Source organism: Spermophilus citellus, assembly GCF_964194105.1.
Source record: "Spermophilus citellus genome assembly, chromosome: 7".
NCBI lineage: Eukaryota > Metazoa > Chordata > Mammalia > Rodentia > Sciuridae > Spermophilus > Spermophilus citellus.
Genome location: NC_138188.1, coordinates 128,210,833 through 128,232,549, shown reverse-complemented (window position 1 = coordinate 128,232,549; position 21,717 = coordinate 128,210,833). Strand labels below are relative to the sequence as shown.

Here is a 21,717-nt window from a genome sequence, read left to right as displayed (position 1 = left end):
ATAATTACATTTTTTTTGGTATATTATTGATTATTTTCAAGGGAAACATCAATTAAGACTATTGATTTTTTTAAAAGCATAGGTTATTTTAAGAAACAGTGATATAATTTGAAATACTCAATTAAATCATATGCACATTCTAAAATAAGTTAAATAATGTTATTGCCAGATAAAAACTTTATTAATATCTTTAAATTGTCCTAATAAAATTGAATGATTTTTTTTCTATTTAAAATTACAGTCAAATACTATTAAATTGAATTAGTTAAAAATTAAAATGCTAATTACAAAGCATAAAATAATCCTTTTAATAATGTATTTATTCTTTAACATTAAGTTAATATGACATAAAGTAGAGCTGCTTTGTTGAGCTGTAGTGACTGGTTGATATGTGATTATCTCCTATGTCTTAATTGAGAAGGTTCTTAAGTTTGGTAGCTTCTCTGTTTCCATTGACATCACAATACTTCTCTGATATGACATGTAAAGTAGACTTTGAAAAGTCCAAACTGAATAAACAAGAATAATACATATTGAACATATCCTCTGTTCTGGACCATTCAAGAACATTGTATGTGAGACTGAGTTTATCTTCACAATTCTGTAAGGCAGATCATCTACAAGAAAATATTTTCAGAAGGTGAAACCAAGACACACTGAGATTAAAATATATTGTTCAGGATCATTAAATTCATACTTGGTTGAGTCCAGTGTGAGTCTTTTGAACTAAAAGAAAAGTAAGACTACAATTCACCTTGATTAGTTTCACATAATTATGGCAAGTTTAATTTTTCCCCAAAATAAGTTCATGAGTAATTTTTTTTAGCAAAAAATCTTGTAAACGTATTTTCCTTTTTCTTTTTTGACTTACAACAACACAAACTTTACAGATAATATAGTAATAAAAAGTCTTTCATGTGTATAGTTTAAAAAAACAGTTATGATTCAGTGAACAAAATGGAGAAGCAGATACTAACATTTCCAGTGCTGACCTTCAAAAACCTACTTGGTATTTTTTGTTATTTTCTTTATGCCTTATCTTGCAAGACAGTTTGAACTCTTGGTGAATAACAGATTCTAGGCAATAATGCAGAGAAAGTGATTTTACGTGGAGGTAAGAGAAATTGGAAAAAAAAGTTGGCTAAATACTGCATTTGTAGAAACAAACAATTATGCTGAATTGAAATGAATGATTAAAACTGCATGTGGTATTCAGTCACAATTAGAATGAGATTTATTTTAGGGTTTTATTTAATGGTATCTATGAAACACATTATTTCCTCTAAACTGTCTTTGTATTGTTATGCAGAGGAATGATAAAATCTTTATTAAAATTCTGAAACATTCTCAAGCATTAGGTATCACTTTGAAAAGATTTTATAATTCTGCTTTTATAATCATAAGAGAGTTTGGAAAATAAAGTACAGATATTTTGATGTTGCCATTTAAGTTTTCCTTCAGTATATTTCAAATGACCAGAATAAATAAGGCTCACAACTTTCAGTTATGTTGTTTAATCCCAATATGTGACCTATAAAGTGCTATGTAATAATTGTTAAAATAAATAATTATATTTTAGGCCTAAAAAGAAATTTAGGCCCAGTGCTTTTGAACAGTGATGCAGGACAAAATTTTACATATAATCATGTTTCATATTAACTTGTAAGGGTACAATTATTGCACAGGCATATCTGCCACTCATTAATATTTAAGACAATTTCCCCTGAAGATTTTGTTACAGACTTAGTTAGCTTCATTTTGCATACTTATTTCTTAAATTAAAAAAAATCACAGACCATTAATTCATGAATTATGCAAATATCCTGTGCTTAAGTAGAAAGCACTGTTATAATTTAAACATAGTATGTTTCTTACAAACTTTTCATTTGTTTGGGGAGCAAGGGAATTTATTCTATACTCACAAACATGCACATAACCACTGTCATTATAATTAATCTGGAAATCTCTGGAATGTGATTACTAAATTCTTGATGGTGAGGACATAGCAACTTCTAAAAGATATTCACTATATAAATTATATAAATGGAGTCAGATTTCCAAGAGTTAAGGATGCTCATGTTTCTAAGTATTATTTTTATTTTCTTTTTAAATTGATTTTTTAAAAAAATAAATGACAGCAGAATGCATTGCAATTCTTATTACACATATACAACACAATTTTTGTTGACACCAATTTGTGTCTTCCTACGTGTACTTTGGATAATGATGTCTATCACATTCCAAAATCCTTGCTAATCCCCTGCCCCTCCCCTTCCCTCACACCCCTCTTCCCTATCTAGAATTCATCTATTCCTCCCATGCTCCCCCTCCCTACCCCACTATGAGTCAGCCTCCTTATATCAGAGAAAACATTCCGCATTAGTTTTTTTGGGATTGGCTAACTTCACTTACATTATCTTCTCCAATGCCATTCATTTACCTGCAAATGCCATGATTTTATTCTCTTTTATTGCTGAGTAAAATTCCATTGTGTATATATGCCACATTATTTTATATCCATTCATCCACTGAAGGGCATCTTGATTGGCTCTATAGTATAGCTATTGTGAATTGTGCTGCTATAAACATTGATGTGGCTGTGTCTCTGTAGTATGTTGTTTTTAAGTCTTTTGGGTATAAACTGAGGAGAGGGATATCTGGGTCAAATAGTGGTTCCATTCCCAGATTTCCAAGGAATTTCCATACTGCTTTCTATATTTGCTGCAGTCCGAATGGCAGCTATTATGAAGACAAACAACAGTAAGTGTTGGCGAGGATGTAGGGAAAAAGGGACACTCATACATTGCTTAAGTATTATTTTTCATGGATGTCATGTTATTAAAAGCCACTAAATTCAGGAAAGCCTTCTCCCAGATATTTTTTCATACATGAGTAACTAAATCTGCTTGAATATGTAGTATTCTTTTATTGGTTACTATAATATAATTGTATGAGTCCATTTATCATTGCTATAATAAAACATCTGAGGTACACTGACTTTGTAAAGGAAGGCGGTTTATTCTGGCTTATGATTCTGTAAGTGCAAGATCTAGGGACCACATCTGCTGAGAGCCTTCTTGTTTGCAGAATCCCAAGGTAGCACAGAGTATCATATGGCAAGAAGCAAAGAACACATATGTTTTTGTCTGGTGTCTCTCTTCTTATAAAGTCACTAGAATTTAAGCACTGGGGGCTGGACCTTCTTGATCTTATCTAAACCTAATCATTTTTCAAATAATGCACTGCTAAAACACCAGAGTTAGATTATGTTTCCACTCTCTTAATGCTATTCATATATGACTTTAGGAATTGAATTACTGTGCACTTACCAGGAAATGAGAACCATACTCAAACCATAGTACTAATATTTGAGAGATTTTAGTGCATTGTTATTACTGCATACCAAGTAAGTCAAGAGACTGACTTTTTTCAAAAACTTTCAGTAACTTTCATACAGTAACTTTAACTTTAAGCACATTCATCATTACTATTTGAGTCTAAACAGATTTTGGGGGGAACATATCAAGAACCTATCCACCAATTGTAGCTTTGGCTATTTTGAACTCTAGGTTCTAAATGCCTCTTCTTTGACTCTTCCAACTTCTTTATTAAATAGTCTCAGAAAAGAACAGAACACAAAGAGCTGAGATCCTCAAGAAAGGAATGCCCATTGCAACCTGAAACTATTCACACGACCATTTGTGTTCACTTATCTCTAAGTCAAAGTAAAGCAGTTACATTTTAATATACATTGTTATATATTATATTGATAGGAATTTTGCACTTTTGAAAGTATTTTCATGCCATTTTAATCCATCTTGAGTCAGGTTCTATTTTCAATTTTGAAGTAGGATCCTAAATTATAATGATGAAAGCATATATTATTTAATTAAAAAATCTAATAAATTTGGTATGCCAATAGTAACTGTTCTGCAAGGTGGATTTATGGATGCAGTCAATCAATATTCATTTAATAAATTTAATAAAGGGATAAAAGTTAATAAATGTTAACATTTATTATTTTCTTATATGAGAAAGGTATTAAACTAAGACTTTTGTGTGTATTATCTCATCTTTCAACACAAAAGTTTCACGTTGCATATATTGGCATATATTTATGAATATATGCTACATGAAACTTTTGTTTCTCATATATATATATATATATATATATATATATATATATATATATACACTTGCAAATTTAGGTAGAGATAGTTAAAATAGCATTGGTCACACATCCAGTGTATCACAGACTAGTAAAAACAAGATAGAAGGGATTTACCTTCTATTTGAACAAAGTTTATTAGATGAAGATCAATCAAGAGAGATTCCCTTAAGATTTTAATATTTAAAACATGCAAACCTTCCCACTGTCATGTGATGGTTTTCCTTAATGGTGCATAGAGATGACAAGTGCATTCTCTTATTATGAATATATTCATTATTACAACTAAGTAACTCATTCAGTTATGATTTTAAAAATTTAAGAACATCATGAATATGACATTACTTAATCAATTAAACAATGATGCAACACAATTTGACTGAATTTACTGTAGATAGAGTACATTTCCTTGAATGATTTTAAAAGAAAATTGTTTTAATAGAAATGATAGTTTCTAGTGTATTGATTCACACAAAAAAATATGTGTCTAACAGGTTATCCTTCCCCACAATTTAAAGGTTTATATTTCTATCATAGTCATTTTTGTGTATGGACAGATATCACCAATAATTGGTACAGACTGTTGTTTTGATTGCTTGGGATGCTATAAATACTCAAACTTTTATTTCTTTATCATGTTTTCTAAGTACTTAAAAACCAAACCTTCCCTATTATTGTTTTCTCCTCTGAAGAGCATTTAATTTATTTATAATCAGGTCATGTGTATTTTTTGTACAGTTTAAGAAGTGTGTTTTGTCCTAGATCTTACTTTTATTCATAAACCATTGCATATAATTTATTTAGCTTCCATTATGCTTGAAAATACTTTAATTCATCTTTTGAAATTTTCATAGAATATATTGCCAAAATAGACATATGGCAATGTTGTAATTATTGTCTTCCTTTTCTATGGTTTTCCCATGTATTCATTTTATTTATATAAATTGAGACTGATGATGTGCAAAGAGTTAGGTATTGTTGATATTAAAGCAGAAGAGTTTCAGATTAGAAAGACAAGAAACAACAGAGTAAGTAGCAGTCATTTCTATAAGTCACTTAAAAAATAATTAAACTGGACAAGGTAGAATGAATTTGAGCATCTTTTCTCTAATAAAACCAAGACAAAATGACAAAATATAGGTATTTTAACAATGTCTAGCCTTACGAAGCATATTTATTATTTACATGTTAGTTATTGAGCACCTATTGGATGTGACTTACATGCATGATTATGTCTTATTTTATTTATGTTGGTATAATAAAATACCACAAATTGTGTGGCAATAAATAATAAAAATTTACCAAAATTTGGAGTCTAGTAAGAAGGCCAACATGAAGGCACTGGTAGACTTGGTGTTTGTTGATGGCCCTCTTTCTGGTTCATAGAGAGTATCTTCTTGCTGGGGAAAGATATAACAAAAGGGACAAAGGCACTCCTTGGGGCCTCTTTTATAAGACCACTGATCCCATTAATTAGGACAGAGCCCTTATGATTTCATCACCTCTCCAATGCTATGCCTCTTAATATCATCACAGGTGTGATTAAGATGTCAATACATGAATTTAGCAGGAGAGGGAATATAAATATTCAAACCACAACAGATTCCTTACAAATAGATTTTACCAACAACTTTGAGAAAAGCAGAACATGTATGTCTTCTGATTTATAGATAAAGAAACTGAAAAAAAAAAAAAAGAAATGTCAACTTGAAACTGGAACTTTTGATTCTGAGTAAGATGCTTTTTCAGATCTTTGATTTTAAAAGAGACTACTATTAAATGCAGGGAATGTGGTTATTAAAAATTTACTTAGTTTTTTTTCTTTAATCATCTACATAACCTTAAAAATTATTTCTTTCTTTCATTTTCCTCTTGATATCACAAAGGTGTACTCCTTTCCTGGAAGCCTCTCCTGTTTTGAAAGTCAGTGCTAAAGGAGGTGAAGCACTTTTTGAAGGGTACTTGGTCCTAATAGCTGAACTACTTTGCTGGTTTGAGAGTCCTCTTTGGAGCTGTGCAAATTCTTCAGAGCTCAAAAATTTCCTCACTTGAAGAAGTCAAAGAAATACTAGCTCAGGTTCACCAGGGAGAAAGATCAGTAAAATGAAGAATTATGCTATAGCTTGATTTTTCCAAAACTTAAAATTTAATTTGAGAAGAAACTTTCCACTTAAATTTCTATTCTCAAGGTCAATTAAAGTGCACTATTCAAATATATTAGTTGCTAAAAAACAAAAACAAACAAAACAAAACAAAAAAAAACAACCTTGAAATTCTAAAACTGAATCAAGCCCATCAGATAAAACAGCAATATCATCAAAATCATTTTGGATAGGAAATCTATGTGAAACATAGATTTGAAATGTTTGGAGGCATGCTATAGTTTGGGTGTTGGGTGTCTCTCAAGTGCCCAAGTGCTAAAGTAATGGCTTTCTCTCTGTGATGATATTATTCAGAGTTTCTGGGATCTTCAGTAAGTCCTTGAATCACTGGATGCCTTGAAAGGAAATTGTGAGATCCCAGTGTTTTTCTCTTCCTTTCACTTCCTGACCTAATGTGAGCTGTTTGTTTCACCACACTCCCTGCCATTACCCCCTGGCACATACCAGAGGACATAGCAGTAGGTCTGCTCAATCTTTGATTGCATTCTTTAAAACCAAGAACCAAAATAAACCTTTTCTTTTATAAGTTACTTACCATTGGTATTTTGAAATAGTGATGGAAAACTGACTGATACATAGCATTTGTCACTTAACACTTGATATGGAAACAAATTAATGTTATAATAAATACATTTTCAAAGTAAAGGGTAAGTAACTGGCTAAGGAAAGGCTATTTGCTAGAATTTATTTTAACCTTATTGAAAATCCATTGTATATGTAGTGTTTTAATAAGTGTTTTTTTTAATCACTGTGACCAAAATACCTGGCAAAAACAACTTAGAGGAGGAAAGGTTTATTTTGACTGAAGGTTCAGAGGTTTGGTCCCTGTTGGGCCTACCCTATTTTTTCAAGGTGAGACAGAATATCGTGGTGGAGGAGCATTCTGGAGGAGCACAGCTCACCTCATGGCAGCTGGGAATCTTAGAGTTCTGGTGAAGAGGAAAAAAAGTGAAATACTTCTCAAGAAATTGAAGGCAGATTTTGCTGACTTGGCTAATAGATTCATCATTTGGGAGTTCTAGTTTCATTATATATGAAATACTAATTAATGTGATTCTATAACATCATGTATAGATAATTTTGAATTTGAGAATGAATTTTTTTTTTCCAAAATTAAGGAAGAAATGTCCTTCCAGGGCACACCTCCAGTGACACACTTCCTTCATCCTTTCCCCACCTACCTACAATTACCACCCAGCGGCTTCATTGCAACTGGGTGGAATGATTAGGTTACAGTTCTCACAGTCCAATCATTTTAACTTTAAATATTTCTACATCACACAGGAACTTTTGGACAACATCTTATAACCAAAGTATGACAAATAGCCTTAATATGTAACTCATAAATTTAGAGTCTGTATACACAATGCTTATGGTTCTAATTAATTTCAAATTGCTGTACACCCACAAAGAATTACCAATTTTTGTTTTCTATCCTTCAGAGAATGTTCTTGAGCAGTTTGTCAGAAATAATAATTGTTCATAAAATTAGAAGGTAATAGATTGCCCTTAAATGAATGAAATAATGCATTTTTCTCCAGAGACCTTGCTAATGTCATGTACTGCCAAAGGACAGTTTATTTTTTTCTTCAAATTATATATAATTATGTCTAACCTTTTATCATACTTATCCTTTTTTCTGAAGCATTATTATATTTAAAGAGAGGAAAGTTGGCCTTTAAGTACATAGAAAAAACTCAAATTTAATATTAGAACTAAATTATCGTAAGCATTAATTAAATAAAAATCTGGATAAGTCATTTTTACTCAGCACTAATTTCTAAAATATTTAAATAGAAATATTATTATTATAATTTTGTATCATGAAAATACAGTGATACATTGCTCAACACAGAAAACTGGAATATAAGAATCCAAAGTCTGTCCAGAATTTAGCATAAGAATTTAATATTATCCATTTACTCATTCAATTTTCTTGGTTATAAGAACTGTGTAAAAGTGCTGTTGCAGCTATATTACAAGTGCAAGATGAAACCTTTATCTTCAAGAAAATTTATAGCTCTGGGGGAAGACAAACTTGACCACATGAATTAATCCAAGGAATGAAACTCATGGATTGAATAATTTAAGGGTAATTGACATGGGCAAACTCCTTACTATTCTTTGGAATTTGCAAACACAGAAGGAATGAAGAATGTCTTCCAGGATGAAGAAGAAGCACTAACAGGTGGACATTTGGCATAGATGGGCATTGGCATCCTCATTGTTTGTAGAAGAGAATACAATTATGTGAGAGGATAAAATGTTACAAGTAACCTTCACTAATTCTTGCTTTCAAAGTGGGAATCATCTGAGCCATCCTAAAAACTGACTTTCATAATTATCTTTTAACTTTTCAACCATTATTTGAAAACTAACTTTGGTAAGCTGCCCTATGGTTTAACAATCTTTATATTAATAGCTATAATTATCTTAGTCAATTCTTTATGTGCATTAAATGAAATAACCATTTATAATGTAGGGTCTGACACAGATAACTCAACAAATTATTCTCTCATTTATTCTTCACCCATTAGAGTTCCACCAGATTCTTCTTCACCAATCTCATGATATGCATATCTTCCTCACTTAATGTTTTCCCTGATCTTTCAACTACTGAGATGATTTCCAATGTATCAGAGGTACCATCTATAGTTAGTCGAAATCCTAAAGGCATCTTTTACAAGATCAAAAAAAGAAACCTTTTTTTTTTGTATGACAACTTCTTTCCTTCTTTACCTCCATATAAATAATCGTTATAATGCTTACTTTTTGTCATTCTTTTAAGCTCTGCATGGGCATTGACATATTTAGCCTTTGACCATCATAAAATCATTCTGTTTTCAAAGATGAAAAGGTTAAGAAACTTGTCCAAACTTACACAGAGTGTTAGGTTTTTTAAAGTTTGGTGTAAATAATTAGTAAGTCTCAGATTCTTCAACTTGAAAAAAAATCAATAGGCTTTCTGTTAATCAAAAACAAACAAATAACTTGGTTTTGAAAATGTATTTATTTTAATCTATAATAGATTAAATCTATATATTAAATCTATTTAATCTATAATTACTTCATATTTATAAAAGTGGTCGTGGATCCTAATTTTAAAATATTTTTGTATAACACATTTTAATTTTAATTCTTTCTATTTTATTTCAAACCAAGAACTATATATAATAACTTGATAAAATGTTTTCAAAAGAATTCTAACACATGAATGAAAAATTGTGTTTCATTCATATTTTTATTGACCTCTAAGAGAACCTGATACACAGTCGACTTACGAAACAAGGTTTATTTGCACTGAATAGAATTGCAACTTGGAAAACCACAGATTCAAACAGATTTGAATATGTGTTCTAGTGTTGTCCAGATTTCAAACAGGTTGTAAGGCAAAAACAACAAGTGAAAAGAGGGTCATAGCTGTTGATTGTCAAGAATTTAGATTGGTGCAGGCAAGGTAGAAAATTGCCTTGTAAGAAAAAGATTGGGTAAAACTATAAACCAGTTCTTAGAAAGGAATGGAGGGAAGGACAAAAACAAGGAAATTACTGGAAAGGGAAGGGAATTAGAAGAAAGATGACCTTCATTTCTATCCACGGAATTGCAATGTTCTGCTTTCATAAAAACAGATCTCTCAGCACATAAACTATAGGATGGAGTGAGTTTTGGCCTGCTGAGGTTTCATGATGTGCTGGGGAAGGCATGTACATCTGCACAGGGTCAAAAGTTCTCTGAGGCAGGTGTGACTGAAGACTTCTCTCATGTTCTCTTGGCCTGAAATTTTCAGGATGCCTCAATATAGTTTGTCCTTTGATTTTAATTAAATCTACACTTTCTATATGCTTTGACCATAGAAACGCACACATTTTTTACATTAAAGTTTATACATTTTAAAAGACAAATATCATGTGAAGTCAAACACTTGATAGAAATCCCCAGCAATAATTTTAGAAATAAACTTATATAATTTATGATTTCTCCATATTGATATTTTAAATAAATCTCTACCTTACTGTTATTTTTTGCCCTTCTAATCAGGAATTACTGATTTTAAATATAGTCATTTGACATGATTTTTGTCTTTGGAGTCCTTTATTTTATTTTTTTTAAAGAGAGAGAGAGAGAGGATTTTAATATTTATTTTTTAGTTATTGGCAGACACAACATCTTTGTTTGTATGTGGTGTTGAGGATCGAACCCAGGCTGCACGCATGCCAGGCAAGCGCACTACCACTTGAGCCACATCCCCAGCCCCTGGAGTCCTTTATTAAGAACAAAGTGCTGGGGTTGTGGCTCAGAAGAAGAGCACTTACCTAGCACCTAGCGTTCAAGAGGCAATGGGTTGAATCCTCACCTTATACAAATAAAATAAAGGCATTGCGTCCACCTTCAAATAAAAAAAAATGTTTAAAAAGTTTGTGTTTTTTTAAAAGAATCAAAACCCTAATTGAAAGACATTAAGCTCAAAATGTTTTAGTATTATGATATCCTTTGTGTTTTCTGAACTGAGAGGTAAGAGATTGCTAATATATTGCCAAACTTGCTGGAATTCAACTCTCTCTAGTTTTCAGAGGCTACCTCCAGAAAATTATAGACTAATGCTTGAGAATAAATAATGATCTAAAATGATACATGATACATTTATCTGAATAATATTGCAGACTTAGCTTCATGTAAAGAAACTTCAGAAGGCTGTACTTTATCTTTTTATTGCTTTGACAGTAGGAGATGGATGACAGAAAGGATATATAAGAGATTCCCAGTAGGATTTAGTAATTTATGTATTATCCCAGCATTGTTCCTGTGATACTTATCTTATCCAATCCATAATTGCTTGTTTTAGTTGATAATATAAATGAAGGAGAGAATTTTAGTTTTAACACTTGTGGTAGTAAAATAATAAGGTCAGCCAGCAATGTATAGAAGATGTTACTTTTTAAAAAATATACTTACCTGTAGACAACCAAGTAACATCATACACACACACACACACACACACAAAAAAAAAAAAAATTATCTTTAAAATCTTAAAAATCCTAAGAATATTATTTCAATTTATTTTATGGTGGATGAAGGTCAAGTGTTAAATATTCCTTCATAGGTTTATAAAAATAAATTGGGCTGGGCATGTGGCATATGCATGTAACCCCAGTGACTAAAGAGGCTGAGGAAGGAGGGTCACAAATACAAGGCTTGCCACACTCAGCAACTTGGTGAGGTCTCAACAATTTACTGAGACCCATTCAAACTAAAAAAAAAAAAAATACATAAAGGACTGGGAATGTAGCTCAGTGGCAAAGCACCCTGGGTACAATACCCAGTACCAAAATAAAAATTAGAAAGAAGAAGAAGAAAATGAGAAGGAAGAGGAGAAGGAAGAGGAGGAGGAGGACGACGAGAAAAAGAAATAATGCAAAAAAAATAGTGTTATGGGTTAATTTCATCAAATGTATTAACATGTATAACTGTATCTGAAACCACGTGAAAACATAGATACAGTGACAAACATGATAAATTTAAATTAATGGAAAAGAAATTTTAACAAATCAGATTTTCTTAATTTTTGAAGCAAACACACTTACAAACAAGGAATGGCTTAAATATTATCTGAAGGGCTGAGGGGGTAGAGTGCTTGCCTCACACATATATGGCCCTGGATTCATTCTGAGCATCAAAAATCTTTTTGAAAATAAAAAAAAAAATGTAGGGTATACAAGATTTTAATGTGGGAGTGATGATGATAGTTAAATAACTAAATCTCTCACCATAATGATCTGCATTGATAGGCTTTTTCTCCTTTCCATCCACTAAGAATAGCTATCATTTAATCCATATCTGATTTACAAAGATAGTTTCTGGAGTTGAATTAAACTACATCATCAGAGAAAAGCAATAGTAGAAGAATAGAAAATTGTGTATGATGTTACAACAGTAAAATTGAAAAGAAGAACATACATAACGATGTAAGTGAAGTTTAGAAATTGAACTGGCAACCTATGAAAAACATGTAAAATATGAGACATCATAGATGTTCACCAAGAAAAATACTGTCCTATTTGTTTAAATAGATTTAGTACGCTAAATAAAGTAAACAATAAAAATACCACTTTCTATTGTAAATAAGAATAAAGTATTAAAAACATCTACTAAGAACATAGAGGGAGATTAAGTGTAGAAAATACTTAACCCAGGCAAACAATCAATAACAAAATTGTCTGGGAAGGAGAAGAAAAATCTATGATATAAAATGAAATTAAATACAGCATAAATTTGTGGAAAACAATTAGAATAAAAAGTAAAATATTTTATGAAAGTAGAAAAGAGGGAATGACATATATGCCACATAAAATATAGAGCACTATCCAGTGATTAATATTTTTTTCACAAAGAAATTGTTAATAAAAATAGAATACAAAAAAGAATTTATGAACTAAAACCAGATGAATCAATGAGTTTTTAACTTAAAAATCTGTTTAAAATGAAGCAAAATTCTGACTAGAGGCAATCTGCAAAATATGTCTATATATTCAAACAACAAAGATTTCTGACACAATCTTCAGTCTGATGGTGAGGAGAAGCTCACTTAAAAAGAACAAATAAAAACCTGAATGATTTCCTATTTATTCTATTGCTGGGTGGATATTGACAAGACAAAATAAATAGTCAACACATTGATACGTATTCTAAATCATTAAAAATATACAAAACTAAAGATTCTTATAACCGTTGAATGCTTGTCCACAAGAAATTAATAGTAAACAAGGTTCAAATATGTGTATATCATAAAATTTTCTTTCTCAAGAGACAAGATATGTGTTTCATACCATAAACAAGAACATGTTTACTGACTTTTGGTTAGATAGTAAAAATGACAGTATTCTAGATGTTAAGAAGGGTAAGTAGACTATTGTCAAAAGGAAGATTGTGGCTTGTCCATTTTGATTTCTGGATGCAATTCTGGATCATAAATTAATATAATATTTTCATTATTTGAAAAATGCTAACTAATGCAGTAAGAAAATATGATATTTGTATCAAGCAAATGAAAAACATTAAGAGAAATAAACGAGACACTATGTAAACTAGTACAAAAATTACATAAGTTTGGTGATCAGGAAATAAAATCACCTTGACAAGTATAAACTCAGAAAATATGACAAGATGTTCTAGAAAATGAAGTAAAAAAGAACATTGAATGAAATGATATTTCAAAAGAAAGAATAAAGGCATACGTTTAAAACAAACAATAACAAATTAAAATATTGCTTAAAACTCCATTTTTAATTATATTAAAATATTAAAAATTTTTGTTTTTGAATGGGAAATAACATCATTGTAAATATATGGTCCAATATTGGAAAATTATACAATGTACTAAAAGATATTGAAGATTTGAAAAATTAAAGAACCATATTATATTTCTGGATAATACACTTCATAAAACAAAAGTTTTCTGCCGAATGTCTTCTCTGATATAAGGGGGGTGACTCAAAATGGGACAGGGAGGAAGAGCATGAGAAGAAGACTACCACTAAATAGGGAAGAGAGGTGGGAGGGAAAAAGAGGGAGAAGGAGAGTTGCATGGAAGATGGAAGGAGAACCTCATAGTTATACAGAATACATATATGATGTTGTAATGAGATTGGATACAGAGAAATGATGGGATAGGAGGGGAGGAGTAGGGGGGATAGGAAGGGCAGCAGAATAGAATAGACAATATGATCGATGTATGTCCATTCCATGTATGTATTATATGTCAAAATACATTCTGCTATCATGTATGACTAAAAAAAATAAAAGTAAAGAAAAAAGAAAAAAATACCCCCCCAAAAAACAAAAGCCTTCTATAAATCAGTAGTCTTAATACATAATCTATTATATTTTTGGTTCTTATAAAATTTTTCTGATCCTGATGGGAGACTTTCATGTATGGCATTAAAATGAATTTGTAACTAAAATATTGATGTAAGATTGGACATATAGATTACTCAAATAGATTTGAACATTTGAAACTCTAAATATATAGATATTTATTTAGTGGTAAACTACATAATATTATTGATGAAAGAAATTATTTGAGGGACAACTTGTATGTTGCTAAAGAATTAAAGTTGTATTTTGGAAATTACTTCAAATAATAGACAAAAATACATTTTGGAAGGACTAAAATATAATGATAAAATAAATAACATGATAAAGCAGTATGCATATAATCATATCATGGCAGAAGGGTTTCGCATCATGACCTGCAAGTCATGTAACATAACATAAACACTTAATAGATTTCATTACACAAAATTTAAGACATTTTTATGGCAAAAAATATTACAAGTGAAAGATGAATTAGGAGAAATTATTTGAAAAAAAATCAGGCTTCTTTTGGAGTGAGCTATTAAAACAAAGAGCTTGAATGGAATAATGATCAGGCTATACAGAAAGACTTTTCAAACTTGAAGAATTAATGTGGCCACAAAAATATAGACATCAGTATGCTAACTTGCAATTTAACAAATCCGAAATGTTTAAATTGAGATGTCAGTTTTTCATATCAGATAGACAAAAATAATTTTTAATTATAATATCTGATGCTAGTAATATATGGAGGAAAAGAATCCCTCATAGTGTAGTTGTGGTGAGTAAATTTGTACACACAAAAGATTGTATAAATATACAATGCAATTTGGCAATATTTATTGAAAGACTTTACAAAATATCTGTGCCCTTTGATTCAGCAATACCACACTTCAGAATTTACCTTCAGGAAATAAGACACATACAGAGGCATGTGAACAGGAGCGATTTCTCAGCTCCCCAAAAAAGACTGCTCAATTCTTGGAGATAGTTTGAAAATAATATGGCTATGATTTATGACAGTATGCATATGGGGCCTCAAGAAAAATGTTCAATAAGTAAAACCTTAAACCCATTCCAAGGTATCTGAGCAACAAAGGAAAAGGGAATTTGAGACAAGATGGGTTTGTGGGGCTGATGGTGCCAAGAATCCTGTGAAACTCAAGGTAAAAACCACAGTACCTAAAAACGTCTCCTTTGCTTGCCACAATTCCACCTGGGCTTTATTCCTGGGGATAAAGATAAGTTTCCCTTTAAGCCCCATGACTCTTGATCCATGACTCTGGCACCATGATCCCTGTTGTTGTCCATGCTTTCCCTGTGGTACTTGGGAGCAGTTCACTCTTTCCCCACAGCATCAAGACAACAGGTGCCATCATCTCAAATCCAGGTGCCATCATCACAATTCCAGGTGCCATCCTAATGATATGCAGCTTTTGAAGTTCACATCCAAAGGAAAGTAATGTAACTACCATCATGAACTATTGCAGAGTAGACTACTGAGGCATGCATAGACTGCTGGCATTAAAACCTCTGAAGAAATCACATGAAGGCTACACTTTGAGATTACCTATTATTAAAACCAAATTGCCTTCCCAACTGATACATAAATTACATCTAAATGAAAAATAAAAGCTTTTTCTAGAAAAGCTACTTCATAAAATAGGAAGAGGTGACTGTAACACCAGATGCACAGATATCAACAAAGGGACACAAACACACATTAAAAAAAAATGAAAAGTAGGGAAGAATGATACCCTACAAAGGAGCACAATGATTCTCCAGAAATAGATCCCAATTCGAAGGAAGTCCATAAAATGACTGAAAAATTCAAAATACTGATCCCAAAGAAATTCATGAAATGCAAGAGAATATAGATAGAAAATACAATGAAATGAGAAAGGAAAAGATGATTGAGAAATTCAATACAGATAGAAATCATAAAAAAAATCAATTAGAAATCTTGGACCTGAAAACTTCAGTGAAATTAGAAAAATAATTAAGAACTTCAACAACAAACTAGACCAAGCACAGGAAAGCGATTTTCTTTCTTTCTTTTTTTTTAAATTTTTTGAATAATGACCAATGACAAAAATATAGAGAAATGTGAGAAATTTATAATAGATAGCTACATTTAAATCAGCCACAGTAAGAGCTTAACTTTTGAATGCCCACTATTATGAAAATATTATAAAAATAGAACGTTTTTTTCTTCCTCGTGGCCTTTAATGCATGCATTTAAAAAAAAAGTTTTTTGATAAGATCTTAAAGGCTATGAGAGAAAAAAAAATCAAATTATATATAGGGGAAAACCAATTTGGATCTCAACTGATTTCTCAACCCAGACCCTCAAAGCCAGGAGGTCCTGGGATAATATATTTCAAGCTCTGAAAAAAAATAGATGGCAACCAAGAATTTTATATCCAGCAAAATTAAGTTTCAGGTTTGAAGATGAAATTCATAAGAATGCCCACACTACAGAGCATTCTCAACAAACTATTCCATGAAGATGAATTAAAAACTAGCAAAGGGAGGATCTACACTGAAGATATATTCAACCAAATGAGAAACAAAGACCAAAAAAAAAAAAAACCAGAAATAAATCAAAATGACAGGGAATACATATCATCTCAATAGTAACCTTGAATGTTAATGGCCTAAACTCATCAATCAAAAGACCCAGACTGGCAGATTGGATTACAAAGTAAGACACAACAATATTCTGTCTTGAAAGACTCACCTCATGGACAAAGACATCCACAGGCTGAAGGTGAAAGGAGGGAAAAAAACTTATCACTCATATGGATTGCATAAACAAGCAGAGGTTTGCATTCTCATTTCAGATAAAGTAGACTTCAAACCAAAGTTATTTAGAAGAGACAAAGAAGGACATTTCATACTTCTTAAGGAAAGTATATATAAACAAGACATAACAATTATAAATATTTATGCCTCAAAAAATGGAGTATCTATGTACATCAATTAAACCCTTCTAAATTTTAAGAGTCAAATAGACCACAATACACTAATACTGGGTGACTTTAACACACCTCTCTCACTACTGGACAGATCTTCCAAACAAAAACTAAATAAAGAAACTATAGAACTATATAATACAAGCAATAATTTAGACTTAATAGACATATATAGAATATTTCATCCATCAATGAACAAATATACTTTCTTCTCAGCTGCACATGGTTCCTTCTCTAAAATAGACCATATCTTATGCCACAAAGTAACTCTTTTTTAAAATTGGTTTTATAAATACATGACATCAGATTGCATCACAATTTTTATCACACATATAGAACAATTTTTCATACCTCTATTTGTATATAAAGTATGTTCACATCAATCATGTCTTCATACATGTACTTTGGATAATGATGTCTATCACATTCCAAAATCTTTGCTAATCCCCTGCTCCCTTCCTTTCCCTCACACCCCTCTTCCCTATCTGGAATTCATCTATTCCTCCCATGTTCCCTCTTTCTACCCCACTATGAGCCAGCTTCCATATCAGAGAAAACATTTGGCATTTGTTTTGGGGGGACTGGCAAATTTCACTTAGCATTATCTTCTCCAATGCCATCCATTTACCTGCAAATTCCATGATTTTATTCTCTTTCACTGCTGAGTGAAATTCCATTCTGTATATATACCACATTTTTTTTATCCATTCATCCACTGAAGAGCATCCAGATTGGCTCCACAGTTTAGCTGTTGTGAATTGTGCTGCTATAAACATTGATGTAGCTGTGTCTCTGTAGTATGCTGTTTTTAATTTCTTTGGGTATATTCCAAGGTGATAGCTGGTTCAAATAGTGGTTCCATTCCCAGATTTCCAAGGAATCTCCATACTGATTCCATATTGGCTGCACCAATTTGCAATTCCACCAGCAGTATATGAGTGTGTCTTTTCCCCCACATCCTCGCCAACACTTATTGTTGTTTGTCTTCATAATAGCTGCCATTCTGACTGGAGTGAGATAGTGTCTTACAGTAGTTTTGATTTGCATTTCTCTAATTGCTAGAGATGATGAACATTTTTTCATATATTTGTTGATTGATTGAATATCCTCTTCTGAGAAGTGTCTGTTCATGTCCTTGGCCCATTTTTTATTGGATTATTCATTTTTTTTTATGTTTAGCTTTTTGAATTCTTTATATACCCTGGAGATTAGTGCTCTATCTGACATGTGAGGGGTAAAAATTGGTTCCTAAGATGTAGGCTCTCTATTCACCTCATAGATTGCTTCTTATGCTGAGAAGAAACTTTTTAGTTTGAGTCCATTCCATTTATTGATTCTTGGTTTTGATTCTTGTGCTATAGGAGTCCTATTAAGGAAGTTGGGTTCTAATCCCACATGATGGAGACTAGGGCCTACTTTTTCTTCTATTAGATGCAGGCTCTCTGGTTGTGTTCCTAAGTCCTGGATCCATTTTGAATTGAGTTTTGTGCATGGCGAGAGATAGAGGTTTAATTTCATTTTGGTTGAATATGGATTTCCAATTTTCCCAGCACCATTTGTTGAAGAGGCTATCTTTTTTCCAATGAATATTCTTGGCACTTTTGTCTAATATAAGATAATTGTAGTTTTGTGGGTTAGTCTCTGTATCCTCTATTCTGTATCATTATTATTATATGTGATTACATGACCAATATGATTCTGAAACATATGCACTCAGAAAAATTAGAAATTATTTTCCATCTATGTATGATATATCAAAGTCTTATATGTACTCTACTGTCATATATAATTAATTAAAACAATTTTTAAAAATTAAAAATAAATAAAAAGGGATGGGAGCTGGGTCCAGTGGTGCATGCCTATAGTCCCATTGGCTCAGGAGGTTGAGGCAGGAGGATCACGAGTTCAAAGCCAGCCTCAGCAAAAGTGAGGTCTCAACTCAATGAGACCCTGTCTCTCAATAAAATACAACATAGGACTGGGGATGTGGCTCAGTAGTCAAATGCTCCTGAGTTCAAACTGTAGTAACACCCCCCAAATTTTTTTTTACAAAAGGATGGAGAAGTAGCTCAGTGGTAGAGTGCCACAAATATATATATATATATATATATATATATATATATATATATATATATATATATATATATATAGAGAGAGAGAGAGAGAGAGAGAGAGAGACATATGGACAGCATGCCTTTATTTTATTTTATTTGTTTATTTTTATGTGGTGCTGAGGATAGAATCCAGTGCCTTGCACATGCTAGAAAAGCACTCTGCCCCTGAGCTACAGCCAGAGCCCAGTGCACACATTCTGAATTGAGCATTTTTTTTTCCAGGTAGAGAGCATCAGTGACCAATACTTTGCTTAAGCCTCTAATTTTCTCATTTTTAACTAATATCTCCCCCATTCACCTGGCAGCATTACATGTGGGAAATTTTTATTTGCTGGGCCTTCATTGATTGTCTAGAACATGAATCACATCCTTACACCCCACTGCAAGGAAGGCTGGAAAATGCTTAGCTCTGAGTACTAAAAGCAAATGAACAAATTTGTTATCAGTTGGAAATCTCTACCCCAGTATGCCCTTCTGATTACCTAATAGATATTACCTGTTTTCTCACATGAAAACCACTACAGCCTCTGATCAAAGAGACAACCTAAAGTTCTACTAAGCCAGTGTATCCAATCAAAATCCAAGATCCTCAGATATATGTTGTTTTCTTCATCATACTTTTAGAATGCATTTAATCCAAGGACAAAAGGATGAGAAGACAAGTTGTCAATTTACTTATTGACCTCCACACCCAATACACAAAGGTTGAACAAATATAGGAAAGGCACTCATAACTAATAAATTTTCTCATTTATAAATAATGGAAGACGTGGGGAACATCGAGTAATCACTGATCTATAATAACTTTGAAAATATGTCCGATTGGCATTAAGTATCCTCCCCCTAGATGATAGTAGCTCACTGGAGGAAATGGATTCTCCTCTACTGATTCTCTTTTGTGTTCCCCAATTCTACCCACTGGGGAATTCAACCTTGTCAGTCAGCAAGGGAATTGGGAGAATAGGCCAGTACATTTAATCTGATCTTTGCCATAGGGCTGAACTTGTTGGATTTTGTTTGCTCAAAGCTGCACTGAGTTTCATTCCCTATAATGTGACTTCTGTAAACTTACAAACTTATGAATATCCAAATATGTGAGATTTCTTTTGTTCTTTCATTTCTGCTTGAAAACTGCCAATCCTTGACTGACTCATCTCTTTCTAATAATATCTCATTAAAGGCAGGATATAAGAAGCTATTAAAAATCTGTCTTTTTCTAACCACTTTCTCTGGAACTACAAGTTCAATAGGCATTTAATTAGCTGGGCACAGTGGCGCATGCCTATAATCCCAGCTACTTGGGAGGACAAGGCAGCAGGATTGCAAGTTCAAAGCCAGCCTCAGCAACTTAGCAAAGCACTTAGCAACTCAGAAAGATCCTGCCTCTAAATAAAATACAAAAATGGGCTGGGGCTGTGGCCCAATGATTTAGTGCCCCTGGTTCAACCCCTAGTATGCCCACTACAAATTAGACATTTAATCCTCTATATTTTGTCTTCATCTTTCTCCTCCTGTCAATAGCATTTAACAGAGCCGTAACCTATCACCAAAATACATTCTTCTCTTTGGTCAAATACAGTGTCCACTCTCTATTTTTTCTCTTTCTCAGTCTTCTCTACTATAAGTGCTGCATGAACTTCAAATGTGGGTATTACCAAGTGGTCCGTTCCTAGAACTCATCTTTTATCTAGACTCCATGGGAGCATTCATCAATTTTCATAGCTTTAAATAATGTTTAGAGAAGGATAAATTTTCATATTTGTTTACAGCATTTCCCTTGACACAATTTTATTTAAAAAATATTGGTGTGTAGGTATATATGTATATATATATATAAATTTATATTTACACGTGTGTGTATATATATATGTTTGTGTGTATGTGTGTGTATATATATGTGTGTGTAGACACACACATATATATACACACACGTGTAAATACACACATAACCTATATCTGTGTAAAAATCATATGTGTGCATTTGCTTTATCCAGTCTTCTTTCCCTTAAAATGTAAGCTCAATGACAATAATGATGGATATATCAAATGTTATATTCCTAGATATTTTCTTGTTTGTTATAAGAATAAAATATATATCTGTTGATTGAATGCTGCAATACACATTCATGAATTTTATCTTAATATTTAAGTTTTAAAATAATACTTTCTAGTGCAGACATGTATAGTATGACTATCTATCAGATTAATTAGAGCAACATATTTCTCTTTCCTAGATCCCAATGCTCTGGCTGGCCAGACTGGCCCTGACCATGCTCTCATTGGAGGGATAGTGGCTGTAGTTGTATTTGTCACACTCTGCTCTATATTTCTGCTTGGCCGATATCTGGCAAGACATAAAGGTAGGTTTTACTGAAATTTTAAATAAAGTACTCAAGTTTTATGAAAAATCAATTATAAACAGTAGCTTCATTTGAAAATATATGATT

At 32.0% G+C, this 21,717-nt stretch overlaps 1 protein-coding gene across 4 annotated transcripts in view; it reads left to right on the top strand.

Annotated features, from left to right (window-relative positions):
* Positions 1-21,717, top strand: part of CADM2 (cell adhesion molecule 2) — a 1,032,141-nt gene that overhangs the window by 1,001,742 nt on the left and 8,682 nt on the right. For all 4 annotated transcript variants that reach the window (XM_081301404.1, XM_081301402.1, XM_081301403.1 and 1 more), the window contains one exon: positions 21,505-21,630. In XM_081301404.1, the coding sequence (XP_081157530.1) occupies positions 21,505-21,630 (126 nt within the window). The remainder of the gene's footprint in view (positions 1-21,504; positions 21,631-21,717) is intronic.